This window comes from Bombus fervidus, chromosome 9 (assembly GCF_041682495.2).
Source record: "Bombus fervidus isolate BK054 chromosome 9, iyBomFerv1, whole genome shotgun sequence".
In the NCBI taxonomy this organism is placed as follows: Eukaryota; Metazoa; Arthropoda; class Insecta; order Hymenoptera; family Apidae; genus Bombus; species Bombus fervidus.
Window position 1 is genome coordinate 2,168,058 of NC_091525.1, and position 12,393 is coordinate 2,180,450.

At 36.7% G+C, this 12,393-nt stretch overlaps 1 protein-coding gene across 28 annotated transcripts in view; it reads right to left on the reverse strand.

Annotated features, from left to right (window-relative positions):
* Window positions 1-12,393, reverse strand: part of LOC139990889 (uncharacterized) — a 121,833-nt gene that overhangs the window by 26,272 nt on the left and 83,168 nt on the right. For 11 of the 28 annotated variants that reach the window (XM_072010489.1, XM_072010476.1, XM_072010469.1 and 8 more), the window contains exons 2-7: window positions 10,641-10,720; window positions 9,591-9,626; window positions 8,664-8,699; window positions 5,752-5,825; window positions 3,674-3,758; window positions 2,599-2,652 (exon numbers count right to left, since the gene is read on the reverse strand). In XM_072010489.1, coding sequence (XP_071866590.1) covers window positions 2,599-2,652; window positions 3,674-3,758; window positions 5,752-5,825; window positions 8,664-8,699; window positions 9,591-9,626; window positions 10,641-10,720 — 365 coding nt within the window. The remainder of the gene's footprint in view (window positions 1-2,598; window positions 2,653-3,673; window positions 3,759-5,751; window positions 5,826-8,663; window positions 8,700-9,590; window positions 9,627-10,640; window positions 10,721-12,393) is intronic. The other 17 variants (XM_072010497.1, XM_072010484.1, XM_072010493.1 and 14 more) reach the window with 13 other exon arrangements.

Here is a 12,393-nt window from a genome sequence, read left to right on the forward strand (position 1 = left end):
AATACCTTTATGACGTAAGGAGCAGTAACCTCCTCAAAGATAAACTCATCAAAACTTATTGAAACTTTCATTCTGCGCGACATATTTGTAGATAAATGCTATTCGAAGTAAAGCTTATGTATTAATGATTCTATAAGATGGCAGAAGAAGAATACTTTTACTTTAAACCCATTTAATTTATCCCTTCTGTTTGAAGATTTTTCCAAAGCTGGCTGAATTGAGAAAACATATATTTATACATCATTTGTAAAATTCAATTATGTTCCACGCATAGTTTTAGATTCCGAGAGCATCATGCATAAGTCAGGTAATATCAAACGAAAACAGATGCAAGTAAACTTATGTACTAAAATTCGGTGAAAGTTTCTAAAAAAATATCTTTGTTTCCATTTGGTATTGATACATCGAATGTAGCATAAGCACTAAACGGTCTTTAAATTCGTATTGTAAACGATATACAGAAATACAAGAAAGCTAATATAATCTATTTTAATAACTCTAACTATGTGCATAAGTAGTGTACATCTTTTTTGAATTAGTATATAATATACGTATATATACAAAATATTAAAGATTCGTCTTAGATCGTAATTGATTCTACCATAAGATGAATCTTATACTTTTAACTTATTATCGTTATATATTTTAATTGGAAATTAAATTCCAATTACAATCGTTCATAAATTAAATTACTTTACGCGTAAGTAAGTTCGGCCGCTTACTTTTGAACGCTGGTGTACCTACGTACACACATGTATTGTATACACACGCATTCATACATATACCTATGCAGACGATTTGATACATTCATCTAATGAAATATATGGCGTACACGTTGTACTACATTCTTAAAAACTTACGGTCGTAATAAAATTCATAAAACAGGAAAAAAGAACATGCAATACACGCACGTGCGCGCACTTTCGTTCGTACAAGTGCGTTGTTGAATTTGCGTGACATATTGGAGGTAAAATGACATGCAGAGAGAACAGGACCGTGTTTTCTTCTTTACAATTCAATTCAATTCCTCGTTACAATTTCCTACTTCTATATATGTATATAGGCTACGTTTATGGTAGTACAACCACTCATGGAGAATCGAGTGAATCTACATGGAAAAATGGATCGAAAATATGCAATAAAATCTTTTAGCGCAAAATTTCATTTTCTGAAAAATTAAATTTATAAATTACTCAGGTATGCGCGTGTGCACCTGATATATACATATGTACATTAAAAGAAGAGATTTAAGCAGGCATACATACCGGAAAAATGTTTAAACTCGATCAATTTCTCGATTCTTTTTCGATTCGATTTCATTTTTACATATGTAGAAACAAAATATTCTTGGTTGTATCACTCATTTCAAGGCACCATACACGACGTATATATATCAAGATGGTTGGAAATTTTTGTGCACATTTTATATGGTTCACCCAAATGAAAATCGTTTTTATTGCATTACTAAAATCATTCCTATTTTATCATTATATTTGTGTTAAAAGTACAGCGTCGTATTAACGTTTGACTCTGTTGACCCTCTCACGATTATGAATTATCGCGCTTCCATTACTATCGTAGTTTCGCTTCTAATTTTTAGCTTCATGCTTGAAACAAATTTTCCAATTAAAATTAATATGTTAACTCCACTTGTAACAATATTGAACTTTGAAATGTTCAAAAAACGTTTAAGGTATAAATCTAGTAGCGTCGAAGTGCTAATGCATTAAAATTTGTCTACCGTATTATTCGTTTATGAATTGGAACTGTTCTCAGCGACAAAACGCAAAATATCCCAATATCAAAAAGTAAGAACCACTCACTTATGTAATACAAGCAGTTCAACACTTATTTCACTACTTCATCAACAATAATCTTAAAATGCGCACGCATCTGTTATGTAACTGGTAACATAAAAGGATAATTTCAAGTAATCGTAATATAATATTCGATGAAAGTTTGCAATGAAAAACAACAGATCTATTGTACTTTTATTATTACTTACTCTCGTCGCAATCCAGCTAGCGAATGATTCTAAATTAAATTCTTAGCAAATGTATACGATAAATGTATTTCCTACACGGCCCTGAGGAAGAAGGTATAAAAGAATGAAACTTGGTATGTAAGTTTTAAAATAAGAAGGTGCAAAGTAAATTGTATGTCTTTGTAAGACGAACGATCATAAAGGAAAATTTTAATACGTTTCATCCGCCTTTAAAGGTACTGCTCTCAAAACTTCCTTTACGTACGTTATTGTTCCATTCACCAGGCAAACGAGGTTTCTATGTAAAAATAAAGTATTCGAAGCAAAGTTGCTTTCTCCGTTGTTCATTTCAATGCTTCTTGAATTTTATAAATGCTTCTTTTATATTTAAGCAAAATCTTCTCTACGCTTTTCTCTATTGAATGTACAGAGCGCAACAGATTGTTTTCATTCTTCCGCAAAAATGATATATTTGTTAATTAAGCACATTGGCAAGGTGAAGAAATGTATGGAGAATTTGTTGCGTGAAAAATACGAAATCGAATGCCTGGAGAATCGATGACAAGAAAAGGACAAGGAAGGGGGAGGGGCTCCCAAAGAGCAGGCGCACTTACTTTCAGTTGTATGATGGTCTGCGCTGAGATATTATGCCCTTGCTCCTGAAGTCCCTAGAAGTAGGTCAACACTACGGGTAAAAACCAAATCGCTACCAGACGAAAACATAGGGGTAAACGGGGGTGAGTAGGAAAACCTAAAATGGATTTTTTGGGATATCTCGTTTTCTCATTGCTCTTCCGTATCCAAGACATGCCCAGAGATATACCTAAATACTGTAACTTAAAGTAAATACCATTACCAACCAAAAACCAAATACGACAAAATGCGAGGATCACTCTTTCAAGTAGAAGAATAAGCGCTTCGATATACAGCAATGAAACGTATCGAGAAACGAAATACGATTTCGCGACGCACCAAATGAAAAAAGTTGTTTGTTGTATTTCGTGACCTAAATTTAAAATTATATATTTTCCGATATTAAAATCCTGCAAACTTTGTGTATGCCAATAATTCCGTGACACATCGTATATTGCTCAAGCGTTTCCTACTTTGCTCGGTGAGAGCCATAAATCGCTAAAATCTCAGGCTCTTTTCTTCATCAACCAGCGTCAAGTAACATACAGCAATCTCCGAGTAACAGCAAAACCCCATTCTTACATTCGAAACAACTTCTCCCTTGGTGGTATGTATATCTGTACGCTATACTACCGAAGTAGTAATTCAAGAAAAAGAAACAAACGGAAGAAAGAGACGCGAAACGAGGCGCTTTTCTTCCACGTAAAAGTGTCGTCGTCGCACTTTAAACCAACGAGTGAACGCTACACCGAAAGCACCGCACGAGGCAACGACTAGAAATAGGATTGCGTCTAGGAGCGAGGACAGAAAATTCGACGGAGATAGATTTCAAACGTGGCGACGAAGTACAAGGTCTGGTAAGAAGGTAGGTTCGTGGACACGGTGAGATGGGTCGAGGACGATGGAGCGAACATGGAGGAGAACGGTAGATGGAACAGAGAGAAAGAGGTAGAGAAGAAGAAACAGAAGAGGTTATAAGAAGCGGGAGTAGCGACGACGAGAAGAGATTTCTGAACCGCAACACGAGCCGTGTTGCCTTCCGAAGAGGCCGGTTACCTTCAGAGCGACGATTTCCGCATAGCCAAGCGTCCCGCCGCGGAGCGTCGTCACCGACCTCTTTAACCCTAATCCCTGTGCATTGACCCGTAGGCGGAAAGATGGTTTATATTGTTAATCTGTATCATCGAAGATCGATACGTTGACGAGAAAAAAAAAAAAGAAAAAAAAGAAAGAAAGTATACGTCACAGCTCGCGCCACGGAGCCATCGAGAGTCCTCTTTAACGATCTTCCGAATCGGGATGTTAACGACTTTCTAACGAGTATCTCTTTTAGTCATCGATATCGATTAATTTTTGAAGAGATCGTTCGCTATAACTGCATTATATTTTTTCTTGTCTTTCGCTGCATTACACGCGGGTATGGTTCAATAATCCGACATTTTTGGTAATCCGCTATTGCCAAAGTCCCAAGTCTGTCGGATTAACGAAACTCTCCTGTACGTGGTTATGTAATTTAAAAGTTACGAGGCGCTAAAGAGAGAGAGAGAGAGAGACTGCTGGATTTTAGTTTTAATAGGTCATGGGAAAAAAATAATCATTTTGTATGCAAATAGTAATTTTATGGGTAAATATATATGTAGGACTTAACTGTACTGTAATCAATTTCAGCTCTCTGTACTCGAGTCCTCAATTAAGATTCTTGATTTGAACTTTTCATTATTTATCGAATATCGAAATAAAAAATCCAATAAAGAGCATCGAAATATATTGCGTGGACTCTTGATCGCAACGTGGCAAATTATCAGCGAGAATCGATACGAGTCGTATTCGGCACTTTGAATCGAGAACGTAGGCTTCGGTCTTTAATCCTCTCGTTCCTATGTTAATCGTACAATTATAAAATTACAAATCAATCTTATTTGCAAACGATTCTTACACGTTTCTAAATCTAATAATTTATTTGTACTTGTCACATGATAGACAGAGAAATTACAGACATATTATATCTGTAGTAGTTAAATAATTTGGGAATGAAAGGGTTAGATATATAAACGTATGCCTGTATATTTGGGCGTAGCTGTAATTCGTCGGTACCGGCTGCTAAACATTACCAAATGCCAATTATAGTTAAGAACGAAGCCGTTGTTCTCGATCGTCGAGCTAACGAGAAACATCGAGATTCACTGTCCACAAGTTTATGTAATATTTCTGGCGGAAATTACCTTGATGTACGAGTACGTGTAAAACGTTGTTCCAATCGAAAAACTTGGTTTCAAAAAAATTATTCTATTTTAAATTTAATTAGCAATTAAGGAAAGTACACATAAGGAATGTCCACTAAAACAGTCCACTAATACAGAAACAAGATTCAATGGATTTAATTGTATTCTTCGTAATAAGAAACGTATGCTGTAATTTTTATGTTGTCTTGATTTTTTCTCGAGTTCGACTCTGCAGAATACCGGAACAAAATAAGAAACGTGAACTTCTATTATCCGGCCATTTTACTAATTAAATACTGTGCCTTTCGCTCATTCGTTATGGATGAGACTTCGTTATTCTCGACGTAATATAAACTCACATTAATTAGCGAAAGTAGGAGCAGTGAGAATTTCTTGTTTCGTCCAAGTGGAGGATGAACATTCCCTATTTCTCACTAGTATATGTATGTATACGATTTTAACGTTATTTAATATGGACATTCGTAAAAAGAACATCGGACACAACACAATAACAAATATCTCTCTTTATAAAAGCAATGCAATCTGTGCCATATGTAATCAACGATACTACAAGTCACCAACAGAAATAAACAAATATTTTCCGATTGAAACACGTCTCTTTTAGTATGCATATCGCGAGGTGCGTAAATAAATTGTGCAGTCTCTGTCAAGGAAAATACATCGTTTACCCTTCGAATCATTTTGATCCAGGCTGCGCGTATTCTTCTCATTTTCTTGCGTTAGAACCGTTACCGGTAGAAAATTTTCACGAGATTGGTTTCTAAAGAACGGGAAACAGGTAAGGAAGATCGAAAAAGAAACGATGTACTTTCGCGTTACACGTACGTCGTTTACTAGCTGCGTAATGCGCTCTCGTGCTGTTTCTCTAGACTCTAGATAACGTAGCTAGATACCTTTACTGCGGAAAAGACGTCAAAGCCCGGACTTCCCAGTTCGCCTTTCTGTCCTTTTTCTCCGGGTCGTCCCTGAAAACGAAACATACCACATTGTATTTGATGGAAAAATAACGTTGTGCCATAGCGAGACTGGAAACAAAACTATCGTCCGTTTCCACGAGTTTCGAAAACGTTTGTTTCGAATTTAGCCAACTGACTTTTATATCGTACCACCGTGAACACACGAACGCTGTTTCTTCGCCAAACCACCAGCATTCTTTCATGGTTGTTTTCGTTGTTAGACGAATTATTTATACTCGAAATAATGTATAATAGCATATAAAAGTATCCAATCGGGTAAATTTTACAGGTTTCTTTATTCATCGTAACGAATCATTGTTTAAAATTCAGCTCGCAAATGTATTTGGCTGCGGACTTTTACACGTCATTCTGCGTTGCTTTTTCACTTAAATGCGTTTAATTCTTTCACTGATAGCGAAATTGCATATAATTGCTTTTATAGCAGTTATTTTTTAGGAAGAAAATGCGGCGTAATATTTTAATGGCTTTGACATTTTTTAAGCTCTGGTTTACGATATATTTGCATATAAATCGTAAATTTAACGTATGAAGCTTGTCGCGTGAAACGGGTTAATTAAGAGTTCCCATTTAATTGGCCTTTTGTGCAAAAAAATTTTACTTTCACACAGTGAAATTTGAATTGTGGAGATCCGTACTTCAATTAGAAGAGCGTATTCGGGTAATTCATTAATAGCATGATCTATTTTCCTTCGAGTTTCTTAAGCTCCATGTTATTATTTGTTAAGAAACAAACGCGTAAAAGTAATTTAAGTACTCAAATAATATTTATCACGTTGAAGGAAGTTTGTCGATTAAAAGGTAAATCAAGCTAAAGAAAGAATAAAAGCACCAGCACCGAGTATCGCGAGTTAAAAGTTTTTTAGCGGTATCCACTGCCATAGTCGTCGCGGAGGTAACTTCTAATAATATTAACCCACTATTTTATGGTTTCTTCAAACAATTGCTTCGTATTCTAGATTTGAGGAAATCGATCGACTGTGACTGTCTAAAGAAACAGACCGCGTGCCGAACTAAAATGACGTATATCCAAAGTCCACTTGAAGGAGTTTAAGTTTAAGAAACCGATATCGATGAAACTCGAAGTAACATTTCGCTTCTTGGCAACAACTGCAATTTAAAAGATATCACTGTCAGGTATTCTGAATAAAATTTCGGATAATGGTTGATTCACTGCGATGCATTAAGAATGCTTTCGAATCGAGCGCGACCGGGCAGCATCGTACGTAAGAGACCAGTTCTCGTGTGTAAGCCCGATCGAAATTCTTTCAACCAGACCACCATCGACAGAACAAATATCGCGTGATATTTGCAATGCACTCATACCCTCGTACCTTCCATCCTCGTTTTCCTCTTTTCCTATCTATGCGTGCTTGTACATCCGTTCGTATTACCCGCCTACCAATTCACGTTTCACTCGTTTCGTTTGCTCTACGACAAAATGCACGTATAACACGTGCTTCGTACTGTTTTTGGAATGAGATGTTTCAAGTATTTACGATTATATGCCACGTATACGTCACGTTTCCAGAAACAACGATATTCTGACGCGTCTTACTATTAACTATTAACCCAAAAGTCTGTCTTTGACTCGATGGAATTTTCTATTGGCTTTTTAATTGAACGAATATAGTAGAAAGTTTAGTAGCAAATACATTTCAATTCAGAATTTAAAATCTATATTTCTTAATAACAAAAAAAAAAAAAATCTGTTTCCTTTCCCTGTTAATTACGAAAATATCTTTGGCAGTATTTTAATTTAGAACTTTAGTTATTGGAATTTGTTTTACACGCGCATACGAATTAATGTATTCGCGAATAATCTTTCAATGCAGTACATTTTTCTCCTGTTCACGTTCCACGTATCAAACCGATTATTTGTTTTTCTGAAATTCCAGTGCGACCAGTTTAGTACACATTTTACATATTTGTAATTGCGAGCAATGTCGTTCCTTCTTTTTCCCGAATGCAAATTCGTTCCATAACTGAATTTTAATATTATTAATCAACTCCGATATTCCAATAATTCTGCCCGGATACATAATTTATTTCTTCCTGTCATTGTTCTTAAAAACACACTTGCTGAAATAACGTCCGTGTAAACGATTCGGATTAGAAGATGTACGTTACACCTTATAGATACAATGCTCTCGTATCAAGTTGCTGTTCACGTTAGAATTCGAGTCGGGAATGATTTATTCATCTGTACACATATTTGTATTGAATCACCACACAATAAACAGCGCGATTTAATCTGCAATTATATCTGCAACATGTATAATTAACACAGAGTGCGTTGCTCCTACTACCAATTATTGGCTATTAACGTCTCTTAGTTTAACCACCGATAATTCTACTATCTTCTCTTTCCATGTATAATCTATTATCTCGCTAACTGTAAATTCACTTACTCGAAGGTATGTTAGGTACGTAATTATCACGTTATCGTACTGTAATTTTCTCCACAGCGAAAAAAACGTATTTGCTGAGTCTATATCCTTACATAGGATCCAATTAAGGAAGATACAAATATTGTAGCTACAATTCATTAACGCTTATCGTGTTATCCAATTTGAACAAAATAATATTTGATTGATATTTAAATACATAAGGATAAATTAATATTTGTACAGTAACAGTGAATACGTTTGCGTATTGTATGTATCATTTTATATATTTTTGCATGTACCTGTATATATATACACTCTGGTCTTATACCTGTATATATATACCTACTGGTCTTAAGTTATGTTAATTACATCAAACCCGATAAAAAAATCATCTACTGCAAGAGCTACGCTAAAATAAGTAGGTTATTCGTGCACTTACCGGCTCACCTTTTGGTCCATCTAACCCAATAGGTCCCTGAAAGAACACGCTAGTAAGTTTGAATAGTCGATCGAATGGTAAAGAAAGATGAAAAATCGAAAGGCTGCGGGCACCTTTCGAAAAATAAAATCATTCCTTGCGATATAATGTACGTATGCGAGCATACGACAGATAGAAGGAACATCGAGTGTTGTAGAACATCGAAATGCTTTCAGATACGACGTTTATTTTACGACACCTAAGATAAACATATATCTATTAAAATTATATTATACTAGCACATTTCGATGTGCTTCTATTGGGATAGTGAACGTAATTTCAATTTACAAATATAATAATTTTATAATTCTCATTTAGGAGATACAGGAAACTACGTTTTATTGTTCCTTTATCATCGTATTCATATCCGTGTCGACGATACACGTCGTCACTTTTCACATATCAAACTGACATTCCAAAAATCGCGTACCTCTGTATTTTTTTTTGGTTTACTTCAAACAAACTGCTATTTTTTCACACAGAACTTTTACTTCAGTCGACGTTACGGCGAAACGTCATATCTGAAAGCAAATGTCAAACTTCAATTTCACGATCAGTATATGTATGGGCGTAAAAAATTGAGACTGTGGAGAAAAGTGTAAAAAAGGGTATTGCTCAAAAATTTAGGAAAAAAGCGCAAATTTAACGAACAAAAGATCAGAGAGAGAGAGAGAGAGAGAGAGAGAGAGATAAACAAAAAGGCCACATGAAACACATTAATTCAAAATATGATTTAGTTGGTGTTACGTGCATACGTGAAAGACGGTAAATGGAGTATACAAAAGGCGACACGAAAGAGAGAGAAAGAGCGAAAGAGAAAAAGAAAAAAAAAAGAAAGCAGACAGACAAAGTGATAGAAGAATGGAAAGAAAATAAAAAATAATATACCGGAAAACCGTTCTTGCCCGGCGTCCCGGCCACACCCTGTAAGAAGGGGTATAAAAAATTAAAAACTCGTTTACAGGGGACAAGGGTTAAGTGCTCTCGCGTTCATGCAAAAAGCAATTTATTCCGCTGACCAATCGTGTCCGCGGTTATCGTGATGTACATAATGTTAAGGGCCATACTACACCGATAATTATTCCAACCAATTAGATATTCTCATGGCGGCCAACTACCACACGAGTATGTACTTTGGTTATCAAAACTTCGGCTGATCGCGGGTCAACTTCGGTGACACGCTTGCTATACCGGTCTTTCGTGCAACGATCAATAACTTCATCCACACGATGAAACATAACACTTCGAGTGAATTTCGTTTAAACTGATTTTTCTTCGTTACTCCAACGATCCTCGACGTTATCCGCTAATAAATAGTTCCAGCAATTTCAAAAAACAGAAACAACCTTCTTGTTTTCGAAATGAATGTATCTTCTCACTCGTGGACTAGTCATTCTTTTTTGGATCTTTAATCTTGAGCTAATCCTTAATTCCTATCGATACAACGACGACTCTTTTAACGAGTAGTAAAATATTAGTGAAATATATCCTTGTGCTGTATATTTATTCAAACTGCAAAAATTGGATAAATAAAAATTCTGTCGCAGCGAGGAATATTTTTCTAAACGATTGCTCGCTGACAAAAATAACCGCCAAATATTTGACGATCTTGATGAAAAGCGACATTTATTATCCAACTTTTTTAACTTTATGGTGTTCAAAACCTTAATATAATTAAACGTCGAGTGTCGCGTTCCTTTGTAACAGGAATGAAGAACGCGTACGTTCGTCGAAAAATACTTTTGTACATACAGTGTGTGCCAGCTGTTATGAATTCGAGGAGACTACGAATATGTATCGTTAGCAAACTACGTCATGCTTTTCCGCTGCACTCTAAAAACACGCACACTCCACGTGCGATCACGACGGGTGCGCTACGGGAAAATAAGGACAAAAAAAAAGGGGGATTGAAGCGAACGGAGGAACGGATCTACTCACCTGCGGGCCTGGTTCCCCGGGGTCACCTTTTTTCCCCTTTTTCCCCCTTTTTCCAGGAGGACCTGGCTCACCGGGAGGACCTATAACAGGAACAAACAATAAATCGATACCTCGCGACGCACTTGAACGAAAAAGCAGCAGGGCGAGGACAGGAGGGTAGAAATGAGTTTTCGGCGCTGCGAGCGAAACGTGGTCCCGTGAAAGACCCGACAACGACGGTGACCACGTTAACGACGGCCACGCAAAGACCCAAAGGGGGATAAAAAGGCAGGCCGCCTCTCTTCCCGATCGAACTCGAAACGAAGTTACTTGCCCACTCGACGTCCCGCGTTAAGGATATTTTCGAAAATTCTCGTCAACGTGTCGTACACGGTTATGCAACACGCAATCAATCGATCCTCGGGGCTACGTGCGCAATTTCGACGAACGTTTTAGGTTTCTGTCGCTGCGTCTGTCGGGTAATAAGGTTTTCCGTAACCGCATTCCCGTGTAAAGCGTTCCATAATGCGTGATAGATACAGTGTCGCTGAGAAATTGTATCTACCGGATTTCCATCGTTTTTCCATTATAGTACGGAAATCGTTTTCTTTTCGTTACTTGCCTCGCCGTTTACCTCGCTACTTTGTTACCTCAATAAATAGTTCTTTTATTTACAATACGAAAAACTTTAAGGACTTTAATTACAGATAAAACTACGGCGTGTTAAAATAACGAAAATCCAACATTCTTTACAATTATCGATGCGATTGAATCTCAAAACGGTAAAATGGGAAAACAGCGAGAAACGTGGTCGATCGGGAATTCAACTTTTATTTATCTTCTCTATTAGGAGAAGGTCGTATGCGTTATCCTAATTTCCGACAGGAAGCAGGGAACGTTCTCTCGTGGAATAATCGAATCCACATATATTCTCGGACTGCTTCCACTAGCTCGGACATTTGCTCAAAGTCGCAACGTTTTGCTCTTCTTTCGTTCGTCGATTTGCACGTGATAGGTGATGATATTCCGAACACGACCACGAAGAAAACGAAACGGAACGAACGCAACGGGGTTGGGCATGAGAACAAAAACAAAAGGGAGAGAATAGGGTGGAGGTTGGAATGAACGATATTAGTCGGGCGTGAACTAACTTTTCGTGAAGTTTTTTACAATCCAGGACACGAATATAAATCTCCACGCCAGCTGACGAGAACCAGAGATGAAATAAGAAACGTGCTAACAAGGAAAGTTCGAGGGTCGATATCGGCAGATATTGAGGAAACTTGAAAATAATTCCCCGGCGAGGTCGAGATCTACGAAAAAAGACTTGCCAAACATTTTCTGCTAGCAACACAGTTTTATCGCGCTGTAAATATAGTATATAAATAGATTTTAAGCAAAAACGACAGTAACAACGTTGATCCGAGTCATTTATCGAGTCGTGATTCGAAAGCTAATAAATTTTGCAAAGAACTCCTGACTTTTTAAAACGGTAGTTATCACACTACGACATTTTAGCGATTTTTATATTATCGAATCAAAGATTTTATTACTTTTATTAGTTTTCGACGATTGTGGTATTGAAATGATAAATTATATAAGTGGTAAAAAATAAAGTACGGCTTTTGTAGTGGGAAAGAATGTAAATTCTAGCTACCATTTATTCTGCCTCTAAATCTGTAGAAGTTGCGACCGTCGAGAGTCAATAGTATCCAAATGATAAATGCCGCAAATAAAAAAATTAAGAGAAACGCGATTTGCAGTTCTATCGGAA